Genomic DNA, 13,752 nt, shown 5'->3' with positions numbered 1-13,752 from the left:
AAATCTTTCTTGTTTACTTGTGGAATACCATACATATTATTTTCAGGATACTCACTAGTATCAAATTTCTCAGTCATCATTTTCATGTCTTCATAGAAATCTTCAGTTTTTATATTGTAGATATAACTGTCTGTATCTGGGTAATACAATTCAATATTTTCTCCATCTTTTGGTTTCATTCTTCTGTAGTGAAAATCATACACAAGTTCTTTAGATAACTCAGTTATACTCATTCCAATGCAGATTGGTTTATTAAATGTAATTTTTGTTTTATTCATATGAATAGCAAAAAGATTTTCATTAAATATAGTTCTTCCTTTAAAGTTTGGTTTAGCTATAATTTTATCACACTTATCTCCATCTGATACTAATTTTATATCAACTCTGTTTCTAATATTTTCCACTGTCTTACCAAACACTGAATTATTCAACAATTTATAGAAACATTTTTGAAAATCATTTTTGGCTTTTGTTCTCATTTCTGTATTTAAATCTATATACTACTCTAACCAATCTGATTATTTAAATTTTAAAACTCTATGTATTTTTGTTAATTTCATCCGTAATGCTAAATACTGTTTAAGATTTCTATAGCGAACTACATATTTTTATAATGGAAGGAAACATTCCACGTGGGAAAAATTATATATAAAAACAAAGATGAGGTGACTTACCGAACAAAAGCGCTGGCAGGTCGATAGATACACAAACAAACACAAACATACACACAAAATTCAAGCTTTCGCAACAAACTGTTGCCTCATCAGGAAAGTTTTAATGGGGTCATTGTGGGGGTGTTGTGAGGGTGACATGGTATTAGAAGGTGGAAAGTGTAACATGAGGTGAAATGAAAATAAAAATATATGGGGAGAGATAAAGGTGAACCGGAAAGAAACTGGAGATCTGGAATGAAAAAAGGCGAAAAGGTGTTGGTTACAGATGGGCTATGTTGGACTGATGAGGCAACAGTTTGTTGCGAAAGCTTGAATTTTGTGTGTATGTTTGTGTTTGTTTGTGTATCTATCGACCTGCCAGCGCTTTTGTTCGGTAAGTCACCTCATCTTTGTTTTTATATATAAGAACTACATTTTTTTTTTATGATTCAGAGTTTTCAAAGACTTGCTTACTTTAGTTCCTGGTACAATTTCATTTTCTGAGGCTAATGATAAATCTTTATGTAGATCATGTAATTCTTTTGAATATTCTAAATCTACTTCAAAAATATATCCAATTTTAGCAGTATTTTATATTTCACTTATCCTACTCAGTTTCTGGCTAATCTTTATCTTACCCGGTCTCTTGATGGCTACTGAATGTATTACAAACTTCTCTTATTTTGGCCTGCCTAATTGACTTTGGAAAATGTTAATTTCTCTGACCATCAGAACTTAACACAGAAAGCCCTTTCTTTTTTTGTATATCACCAAATTGTTTAAGATGCTAGTTGCTCCCTACAGTGATTCAAAATTAAAAAATATCTGACAGCACAGTGCCTCGAGCTAGACAATGTCCAGATCCAATCTTGCATCATTCCAGCTAGCATAGTCATGATGACAGCATTACCAGACAATTCCTATGGCACTGGAAAGTCTTAACAGCGATTTGTGAGTGAGGAAATGATTGGTCCTGCTAATTCTGAATAATTCCCACTTAAGATATTGTACTTTTCAAAATTCTTTGATTCCGAAATGGACATTTCGTGCACAAGATACTGCTACTTTCATCTTTCACATTGTGAGCTATCTACATCAGCTACGATTATGGCAATGAAAGTGTGTTCACTACAGCAATGCCTTGTCCGTATAACTGTAAAGTGCTCCCTTTCTAAAACAGTGGCAGCTTTCGAAATTATTCTTTTTTTTGCGGCAAAAGCTTTGTCTTATCACTTCCTTTTGCTACCACATTAACTGACCCGCTAACTGTCACAACCGAAGTCATGAATGCTAACACTCCTCACATTGTCTCCTGGCAACCTCATCTATGTCGCAGGAACCTCTTTAGATCACCAAAAAAACAGGAGAAAATCTCTTGAACAGATTCGAAGCAACCGTTAGTGACACGAATCTGTGTTTTGTTCATCATCTCAGTCTCAGGAAGATGGGACAAATCACAGAATCTATGAACAAGCTTGCAAGTATGTGTTACTTACCGTAGATCTAGAGATGAAAAACATATGAAAGTGCACAAATGCACATTGAGCTGTTTTGTTTCTACTTCCGTAGTCACATGTTCAATTTTTCCTGTGAATCCACAATTTGATTTATTACTATGTGGCATCTACGTTTTAGTCTATTATCCATAACATCTCTACATTTTGGCAGTATTCGCAATACTCCAGTTGTGCAGCACACTAGATTGGAACTAGATACAGTCCATCTGAGGTTAACAGTGCATAGTAGCTTACTATTTACTGACATTTTTGACAAGGTTGTTTTGCACACATTTTTAGTTTTGTTAAAATATGCTTTTGCCACAAGCCGAACTGGATAAGACTGCAACTCATTTGTATGTTTTAGTGGTGTAACCTTATATCGGTTGGAAGTTGTCCCTTATATCGATGTCTCGAAGTGCAGCTCCACTGAAGGCTGGCTGAAGTAGGCTGTGGATAGCAGTGAAGACATTGTGGGCAATCCATGAAGACCTTCATATTGCTAGTACAGATGAGAGTTGGCAATATTGCTGATGATGTGCTGATGATGTTTGGCACCTCATGACTGTTCACTCATTTTCGGGATCCGCGCAAAGCGATTATGCCAAATCCTCATAACAGTCTGTTTTCATACTGATGAAGTAATCTGAATAATCATCGCATACATATGAGATCGACATTGTAAGTTCAATTTTTCAACCCTAGGAAGGTAATTCCACACTTAAATTTCTCCTGGTTTTGTATTTAATGTTGTGAACTGTCTGCACTGATTATCATCAGAGCAATGGCAGATAGCTAAACCAGTGTCATGTTTGCTCCATGGCATCATTCTCATCCTATGATGCTATGCAAGGGTAGTTGCTGATTCAGATCTCACTGGATTACCAATGTGTATCGCTTCATTTCTCTTCTCTGGAAACAGCCACAAGAGAATTCAGTAACTAAATTTTACAAAAACCTTTGTTTTGTGCCAGCTGAACATCAGCCTAGTTTTAGTTTTAATTCTGAACATTCTTTTGTAATGAAAAATCTTCATTCATTGTCAGTTTGTTACTGATACTATTATTATTGTCATCTGTTCGCTCGCCAGAGCTTTCCTATTCCTATTTTGTACCAATGTGCTTGACTAGTTAGTGTGAAAGAATGGAATATTGCATGTTCTGCCATCATAGAGTGTGTGACTTTAGGAAGTATCAGGGGAGAATGCTGCATAAAAACCAAACAAACTCTTGCCTCACCTCAGAGCCTGTATACAAGCACGACAAACATTTTGCCACTTCACCGACTTATGCTACATAATCCTAATGTAAGATGAGACAGTGAGACAGAAAATTAAAATTCTGGGCTCTTGGAATCCAATATTTCACATAAGTTACAACTGTTTTTATCTTTAACGTTACACTATGAGGATCAGCAACCAATACTGCGATCAGATACACATACTCCCACTGAGAGGAGAAGGGTATCACCCGAGCCTCCTCCATTCATTTCCTATGGAAGAAGGCAGAGTGATAGTGGGTAGAGCTCGAAATCTCTACAGAACAGCAGCCTAAGATGTTGGAGACAGCAATGCAGTCTACAATGACATCATCTGCTACTCAGCCTGGAAATTGAGGAATGGACCTTGGACTCAAAGAGCCACAGAAGGAGTGCATAGGCCTACATGACGGAAGAGGGAGTCGAACTGTTAAAAGAACTAGTAAATGAAATCCAGCAAACTTTTTTACGGTCCTGAAGAGTGCGACGACACTGTGCATGCAACTGTTTACAACGAATAGTCCACAATTGTAGGACGAAGATTAAAAACGTGGGGAGCATGTCTCCGCATGCAAATTGCATTGTGGCATGCCTTAGACCAAACAGGGTCCGGAGCACGGCACGGTAAAGATGAAGTGCAAGGAATGGAACATTCTGTGGTTGTAAGAATAATGTTTAAAAGGTATTCTACCTGGTCATCACAACTGGGGAAATCCTGTTTGGTGAAGATGGCCAGGGAGGAGTACAGCCTCCATTCAGCCTTAGAAAGCTGCCAATTGGGTTTACACATAGGTGTGGTAGGAGTCAGCAACTGGATAGCACACAGGAAATGGTTGCTTGAGTACATGTCAGAGACAAAAGACTACTTGAGACAACGAGCAAGCTGGGCAGTGCAGAATGACAGGTGCAAATGGAAACATGTTTGCATGGAGTCTGAAAGAAACACGGGTGCTCCAGCATTAAGGCAGATGAGGTTTAACTGATTGAGACAGTCAGCCAAGAGGACATTTTTTGGACAGGTTCTGGAAGAGCCGCAGAGGGGATGGTGTGCATTAAAGTCACTGAGCAGCAGGAAGGGGTGAAGGAGTTGACCAATTAGCTGGAGGAAGTCCTCCTTTGTGACACCGAATCATGGACAGACGCAGACAGTACAAACAGAGAAGGTGGAGCAAGGAAGGAAAATGTGGACTGCAACAGCTTGCAGCAGCCAGGTGTTCAGCGAGATGGTTCGACTATGAAAGTCATCTCAGACAAGAAGCATGACTCCCCCATGAGATGAAATGCCATCCTCAGGGGGAAGGTCAAAGCAAACTGTAAGAAAATGTGAGAGGTCAAATCAGTCACAAGGACACAATTTTGTAACATGCAGGTAGAAAACAAGGGTACACTGCAATTCAAGGAGTAGCCGCAATTCCTCTTTGTTCTACATCCACATCTACATCTACATGATTACTCTGATACTCACAATTAAGTGCCTCGCAGTGTGTTCAATGAACCACCGTCAAGCTGTCTCTGTATCGTTCCACTCTCAAATGGCATGCGGGAAAAACGAGCACTTAAATTTTTCTGTGCAAGCCCTGATATCTCTTATTTTATCATGATGATTATCTCTCTCTATGTAGGTGAGTACCAACATAATGTTTTCACAATTCGAGGAGAAAACGCCTTGGTTTTAATGATTGCCACTCCAATTCACGTATCATGTCTGTGGTACCATCTTCCCTATTTCGCGACAATACAAAACGTGTCACCCTTCCCTAAACTTTTTCATCATTCCTCAGTCCCAGCTGATGTGGATCTCACGCCGCACAGCAATACTCCAGAATAGGGTGGACAAATGTAGTGTAAGTAGTCTCTTTAGTAGGTCATTGCAACTTTAAGTATTCTGCCAATGAATCACAGCCTTTGATATGCTCTACCCATAGCATTATCTATGTGACTGTTCCAATTTAGGTTATTTGTAATTGTAATCCTTAAGTATTTAATTGAATTTACAGCTTTCAGATTTGTGTGACATGTCGCTTAATCGAATTTGGCTGATTTCTTTTAGTACTCATGTGAATAACTTCACACTTTTCTTTATTCAGGGTCAATTTCCACTTTTCACACCACACAGATATTTTATCTAAATCATTTTGCAATTTTTTTTGGTCATCTGGTGACTTGACAAGACGGTAAATGACAGCATCATCTGCAAATAATGTAAGAGGGCTACTCAGATTGTCTCCTGTGTTGTTAATATAGATCAGGAACAACAGAGGGCCTACAACACTTCCTTGGGAAATGCCGGATACTACGTCTGTTTTACTTGACGACTTTCCGCCTATTACTACAAACTGTGACCTTTCTGACACAGCTGAGGCGACATTCCATAGGCACACAGTTTGGTTACAAGGTGCTGGTGAGGAACTATGTCAAAAGCCTTCTGAAAATCTAAAAATATGGAATCAATTTGACATCCCCTGTCGATAGCACTCATTATTTCATGAATATAAAGAGCTACTTGTGTTTCACAAGAACAATGCTTCCTGAATCCATGCTGACTATGTATCAATAAATCGTTTTCTTCGAGCTAATTCATAATGTTTGAACACAGTACATGTTCCAAAACCCTGCTGCAAATAGATGTTAGCGATATGGGCCTGCAATTCAGCAGTCGCTCTTATTTCCCTGGTTCAGTATTGGTGTGACTTCAGCAATTTTCCAGTCTTTAGGTATGGAACTTTCTGTGGCGAGCAGTTTTATACAATTGCTAAATATGGACCTATTGCATCAGCGTACTCTGAAAGGAACCTGACTGGCATACAATCTGGACCAGTAGCCTTACCTTTATTAAGTAATTTAAGCTGCTTTGCTACACTGACGATATCTACTTCTATGTTCCTCATCTTGGTAGTTGTTCTTCATTGGAATTCGGGAATATTTACTGTGTCTTCTTTGGTGAAGGAGTTTCAGAAAACCATGTTAATAACTGTGCTCTAGTGTCACTATCATCAGTGAATTCACCACTGTTATCGTGCAGTGAAGGTATTGATTGCGTCTTGCCACTTGTGTGTTTTATATATGACTGGAATCTCTTTGGGTTTTCTGCCAGATTCTGAGGCAGAGTTTTGTTGTGGAAATTATTAAAAGCATCTCGCATTGAAGCACACGCTATATTTCAAACTTCTGCAAAACTTTGCCAATCTTGGGGATTTTGCATTGTTTTAAATTTGGCATGCTTTTTTTGTTGCTTCTGCAACAGCAATCTGACCCGTTCTGTGAACCATGGGGGATCAGTACCATCACTTATTAATTTATGTGGTATATATCTCTCAATTGCCATTGATACTATCTCTTTGATATCATTGCGCATCTTTTCTATGCTTATGTGATCAGATCGGAAGGAGTGGAGACTGTCTCTTAAAAAGTTTCCTGACTTGGTAGAGCACAAGTGTCCTGTTCGTCTCAAGTTGCTACCTCAATATGCTACCTCAAATTGGCCTACATAATCTACGTAAGCTACAGCGCATGCACGTTGAGTGAGTTTTTCAACATTCTCGCACTCTCTTCACACAAACCATTTGTTATTGAGAACAAAATGAATAGGACCTTTTTTTTATAGGAAATTTAAAACAGTTTAATTTTGTACTGCAACACTTTTTCACTGGAGGGTGTGATATTCGAGTTATTCAAGAAAAACATACAAGAGTGATATTAAATGTGTTCTATCTCAGAAACCATTTGGAATAGGGCATACGTTCACACAAAGTTTTTTGTTCAGAATCACTAATATTATCACCCCTCAATGCATGTACCTTTCCTCCTGACTCACTCTATATTTGCTCAGCAAGGGTGAGAGGATACAAATTTCTGAATATCTCAGCAGTTAGCATCAAATGTTTAGTGATGAGGACGAAGATGTGAAGAACAAATTGAAAAAACTCAAAGGCATCATTCATTATGTCCTAGACAAGTATGTTCTGAGTAAGGTTTTAAGGGATGGGAAAGATCCAGCATGGGTTTTAATAGCCGTGTTAAAAATGTGCTATGTAAACAAAGAGCATTTCATTTCAGATTCAAGAGGAGTAAAAACCTAGCTGACAAACAAAAGTTGAATGAAGCAAAAATGAGCCTAAGGAGAGCAATGAGAGAAGCGTTGAATGATTTTGAAAGTAAGATGTTGTCAACTGACCTGAGTAAAAACCCTACGAGATTTTGGTCATATGTGAAATCAGTAAGTGGGTCAAAATCATCTATTGATTCTCTCTGTGACCACACTGGCACCAAAACGGAAGGTAACACAAATGAGGCCAATATACTGGATTCAGCCTTCTGAAGTTGTTTCAGTGTGGAAGATCGTAACACTGTCCCTCCTTTCAATCATTGTACGAATGTTGAAATGGCAGATGGCAGATATTGAGATAACCAATTGCAGAATTGAAAAGCAGCGACAATTGCTTAGTAGTGGAATGGTGTCAGGACCAGATGAGATACGTATAAGATTCTATAAAGATTGTGTGAAAGAACTTGCTCCCCTTCTAACGGTAATTTATCGTAGATCGCTTGAGCAAGGAAAGGTACCTAATGATTGGAAACAAGTGCAGGACATATTGTTTTTAATAAATGCCGTAAGGCAAATCCACCCAATGATACATCTACATTGTTGATGACAATCTGTTGTAGAATTATGGAACATGTTTTATGCTCAATAATTATGACGTTTTTGGAAAATGAACATCTTCTGTACAAAACTCAACATGGATTCCACAAACTGAGATCCTGCGAAACTCAGCTTGCTCTGTTCCTCCATGAGGTCCATAGCGCAGTGGACAATGACGCTCAGGCTGATACCGTGTTCCTTGATTTCAGTAAGGCATTCGAAACCGTCCCACATTGCCGTTTAATGAAAAAATACAAGCTTACGGAGTATCAGAGCAGACGTTTGATTGAATTCAAGACTTTCTTGCAGATAGAACTTAACACGGCGCTCTTAATGGAACAAAATCGACAGATATAAAGGTAATATCTGGAGTACCACAGGGAAGTGCAAAAGGACCATTGCTGTTTACCAAATATATAAATGATCTAGTAGAAAGTGTCGGTTGCTTTTTAAGGCTATTCGGAAATGACACAATTGTCTATAGCAAAGTAGCAACGCCACAAGATAATAAGAATTTTCAGAACGACCTGCAGAGAATTGATGAATTGTGCAGGCTCCGGCAGTTGATCCTGAACATAAATAAATATAACATATTGCGCACACATAGGAAAAAACTCCACTACTGTATAGCTAAACTATTGATGACAAACAGCTGGAGACAGCGTCTGCCATAAAATATCCATGCGTAACTATCCAGAGCGATCTTAAGTGGAATGACCACATAAAACAGATAGTGGGAAAAACAGAGACCAGGCTCAGATTCATCAGAAGAATCTTAAGGAAATGTAACTCATCCACGAAAAAAAGTGGCTTATAAGGCACTTGTTTGCCCGATTCTTTAATATTGTTCATCTATCCGTGATTCCTATCAGATTGGACTGGTAGAGGAGATAAAGAAGATCAAATGAAGAGAGGTGCGTTTCATCACAGGATTGTTTAGCTGGTGAGAGAGCTAAACAAACTCCACTGGCAAATGTTAAAAGAGAGGTATTGTGCATCAAGGAGAAACTTACTATAGAAATTTCGGGACAGCACTTTTCAGGAAGGGTCAGACAACAAATTACATTACTTCCCTCCCCCCCCCCCCCCCCCCCACTCCCCCCTCCCCCACATACATCTCGCATATTGACCAGAAGGAGAAAATTCAAGAAATTAGAGCGAATACAGAGGCTTACCAGCAATCATTCTTCACATGCAGTATTCGCGAGTGGAACGAGGTTGGAGGGATTAGATAGTGGTACCAAAGTACCGTCCCGCACACATCATTACGTGGCTTGTGGAGCATGATGTAGATATAGATGTAGATAGGAGATGGAGAATGAAGAAAGAACAGAAGAGGGACTTTTCTGATGTCAGGCTACTGAAAATTCAAAACACATTCCCAGAAATACCCCAGATGTGTTCCCTACATGAGGGGGGAAAAAGAACAGCATGTGGACAGACATGCAGCACAGAAGGGAAAAGATGCTGCAAAAGGCTGGGCCCCCATGGTAGCCAAGCAAGAGCTCACCAAAGAGTGCTGAGCCCTGGGGGGTTCAGGTATTTGGGTCATTGTACTCGGCTACACACAAATTTTCTTACTTACTGTATATAACTTATTATTCTGAACCATGGCCCATATCACAATGCTTCATGTGCTGTTGCTGTGTTTAACATCTGCTACTGCAAGCTGAGCTACTGGTTAACATCCGTCCCCACTGTAATGTTACACATTCAGACACACTATTCATCTGTCTAGGGTTGGCACTGAGGAGATGTGAGTAAGCTTATTTGGGTGAGTGCAAGTCAGCAGTGTGAGGAGGCCACTCAGCTGCTCCAGGTGAGCTCAGGTAAAAAGGCAGTCAGTGAGTGCTCAGACATGGAAAATTTGGACAGCGATTGCTCGTATTGCCGGAGTGCAGGAGATGTACCAGTAATGGTGGTGTTATAAATATGGCTACTTACAACTCACAGAAATTCAATAATAAATCACAGTTCCATAGTCAGGCACATCTGAATACATATGCAGTCTCAGGAAAGTGAAGCACATCCAATGAAACAATAACAGATTTTAAAACCTACAAAAGTGAGTAATTTATAGTTACCAAATATCTACACAATGAAACTCAAAACTAACCACTTTAAAATGATTTGTGTGATTTCAACAGTGTCTCAGATCGTAGCATAGCATTTTAGCTATCAACCCTGAAAGCTTAACATCTGTATCTATTTTATTTATTGATGTATTATGTTTTTATATCTTTTTCATTATGAAAACATCTGTCAGAACATTGTCTTCTGCACAATAACACAGCAATTGAATGTTGCATGAATGGCAAATGTTTTGTCATATTTGTGTAGTTATTTAATAAGTATTTTACTACTTTTGCCAGTAACTTAATTTAAATGTTGATGATAGTTGATACTAAAAACCACTGTAACTTAAAAGTGATCACTTGCATGTATTCACTGACACCATAATTGAGAAGAGTGCTAGAAGATGCTTCTGTCAAGATGGCCTAAGGAATTGTTTAATTGATATTTTATTGTCATTTAATGTGAACACACATGTGCAAGAATGCTGGCTTGTTCATTTATGAATTAATTATTATTTGTACTTATTTTAAATGGTCTGATTGTGCCCAAATATTTGTGACAATTCTTTTTATTAAAATTGATACAATTTATTATTTTAGAGCTGAAAGTGGTCAAGTTTAGTCACTCCTACAGAACACATTATGTATTTTTGGTGAATGTGGACTTCAGCCAATGAGAGTTAGCTAGTGGCAGTACAGTACTGGAATCAAGTGAAGATGGGCACTTTTTGAGTGGTGCTCTCAAGGGAGCGATTAAGGACTTTTACATCGAGATGTGGAAGAAGGCTGACCTGCCTGAGGTACCATATGATACTGTTGTGTAGTTGATAAATTCTGTGCTATAAATGTCTGCTAGACTACTTTAACTTTCAATGGGACTTTAACTTTCATAAAGTCTGAAGACACCCCAGTTCAGAACTTTGACTTTTTCTCCATGTATTATAGAATTAAAACTACACACAATATGAGTATCTATTCCTTATCTCTTGTGTGTTTATATATAAACCGTCATGCAGAATCATGAATTATTTTGAGCTAATGACTATTTCACATACTGTGATCACAAAACGAACTTAAGTTTCTTGCATTTCTTGTATGACTATTTACTTTGAGGATTCTGATACCATTCTTGTAACACAATTACCTTCATTGCATTTTAATAAGGTTATCTTTCTGACTGTTGTATAACTGGTAATGATAGGACCACTTACCGTTTATTTGAGATTAGTTACTGGGATAAACATTATTTAATGTAATTCTCTGGTGTCATCATCATAAATTTCAGACATTAGAATAAAACCCTTTTACTACTTATTTATTATCTTTTATTTAATGTTTCTGATTATTTTATTAATTCATAATTCTAACCGATGCATTCACAATCTGACAGCAAGATCACAGGTACATGTTATTATTTGTAGCGAGTTTAGGTGCAGGGCATGACAGAAGATCTAAATGGTCACCCCTGCGAATTTATTGAGCCATTCTTTTTAAACAGAGCTATGCGTAGCCCAGTTACCTAAGTATCACATTCCTGATTTTATTTTTTTTTCAAAATTTAATAGAACATTTTCATGTGACAATGTCAGCACTATAAGTGTTGCAAGTAGCAGTTATAGCTGAAGAATAGCAGGTGTTGGGATCTGCCTATTTCTGCACATGTCAACAGCTTGTGCTTCACAAACAATAAAGTCACTTCTAAACACTCAGTCATGCTGGAGGATAGTTGTTTGGTCTCTTTATACCCCAAATCCACCAATCAACCATGCTGAAGGATATTATATCAAGTTATCTGATACACACATTCTACTTTCTTTTTTTTTTCTCCTTCACCTTTCAAATAAGTGTGTCATGTTTCAGAGATTAACAATTGAGGACAGCTTATAAGAGATGTGAGCACACTTGATCCCCCATGAGAAATGTCAATGTTATAACAAGTGTATGCCAAATGATACTTTTTCACGGGTGGGCAAACATTCGTTTCTTATTATGTCGTGATGAATGTGTTCGTCAATGAGTGTCCACTGTTTGCCAGGTGGACAGGAATTATGTGAGCTACCCATATCAAGACATGACATTTGCATACTGCAAAACTCTATTCATCAGGCAAGGTGATTAGAGGATATTGACTTAGTGCAGTCCAAGTTTACTTATGTCTTCTCTTGTCTCAACAGATGAACAATTTTATCAAAGCTTAGTGTGAGCTACTTTAAAGTGTGCCTTCTCCCCAACTTTGCGGAAAAGAAATATTAATTATATTGCAGCTGGAAAATGTTGCCTTATCATAAATTTTGTACAACTGGGGTACAAACGGAAAGAAAAATAAATGTAGACATTACTCAATTGCAGGAATGCTTGCTGTTGGTTGAATAGGAGCCTATGGCTGAATGTGTTGCAGCAGAACAGCACATGGAAATCACAGATACTGATCAACAGCATTCATCAAATCGTGTGCATATGTGCGTAATGCCATATTTTCAGCTGTGCTGTTTATAATGTTAAGCTGCAAACACAGTACACAAAATCAAAAATTTACGATACAAAAAAAACTGTACAATACCTTTCTGCTGCACTGTGATTATTTGTCAACTTAGCTTCATCCTTGAGCTCCTGAAAGAAGGATGAAGAACATCTGTAATAATAATAAATAATAATAATAACAATAATAATAACAATAATCACAACAACACCTGTGTGGAGTTGCCATTCTGTCATCAGGCACCTCCCCAGATAGAAGATGGAGAAATACTGATCAGGTATGGAGAGTATCAGAGAAAAAAAAAACTATCTTGGGTGGACCAAAACTGCCATCCATAGATCACTTCTCTATCACATGTTGGTGTCCATGTTCAGCAGGACCTGCACCATGTTATAGATGCAGCTGAGTAGTCGACTTTGGAGCCCACAACCTAAGAAGTTATTTCAATATCATCACAGCAAAGTGTTCCTAAAGCATGCTGACAATGTCTCCGACAGATGTAACTGCTGCAGGTGATAAGTAACAAGGTAAAACTATCAATACAACAAGTCACGAATCTGTGTGTTTTGGTTTTGGGGAGCCACAAACAACATGCAAGGACGATTTGGATCACTGTTGTAAATACAATCACAAAATTAAAACCCAAAATACGCTAATGGCTTGGAACATTAAGAGCTGACTGTACAAAGCAGTTGATTCTAGACAAGCACAAAAAATGAACTTTGATCTAGCTTGCCTTGGAAACCTGCATCACATAAACATTACTCTGTGACTGCTTCACTGCAAACCAGGATCAACAGTAACTAGCAACATTTTGCAAACTGAATCAAGTTCAGTTGCAGTCATTATGTAAAAATCTAGCGAAACTACAAAAGAACAGATTGTTTAACTCGAGTACAAGCTGAAGGTAAATATAAAATAAAGTGCTGTTAACACTCCCACACTGATGATGCTAGAAATGATTGTTTTGGATTTATAAAGTTATGTCCAAGAGAATACTGGTGATGTAGATAATGACTACAGTTAAGTGCTCCAATAACAATTCTTGATGGAAAATATGACTGGGAAATTCGAACTATTTGCAGCAAACAGTTAAGTTTATGGAGATCGACTACATTCAATAATGACTGAACATCTGTTACAAAAATGG

The 13,752-nt window shown here is 38.0% G+C and overlaps 1 protein-coding gene across 1 annotated transcript in view; it reads right to left on the bottom strand.

The window, feature by feature from the left end:
• Positions 1–13,448, bottom strand: part of LOC124550718 — a 62,448-nt gene extending 49,000 nt beyond the window's left edge. The window contains exons 1-2 of the mRNA XM_047125438.1: positions 13,384–13,448; positions 12,684–12,755 (exon numbers count right to left, since the gene is read on the bottom strand). Of these exons, the coding sequence (XP_046981394.1) occupies positions 12,684–12,755; positions 13,384–13,448 (137 nt within the window). The remainder of the gene's footprint in view (positions 1–12,683; positions 12,756–13,383) is intronic.
• Between the last annotated feature and the right edge of the window lie 304 nt (positions 13,449–13,752).

The sequence above is a fragment of the Schistocerca americana genome, chromosome 9, assembly GCF_021461395.2.
Source record: "Schistocerca americana isolate TAMUIC-IGC-003095 chromosome 9, iqSchAmer2.1, whole genome shotgun sequence".
In the NCBI taxonomy this organism is placed as follows: domain Eukaryota; kingdom Metazoa; phylum Arthropoda; class Insecta; order Orthoptera; family Acrididae; genus Schistocerca; species Schistocerca americana.
The sequence above is the reverse complement of the archived record's forward strand: the minus strand, read 5'-3'. Positions and strand labels throughout refer to the sequence as shown.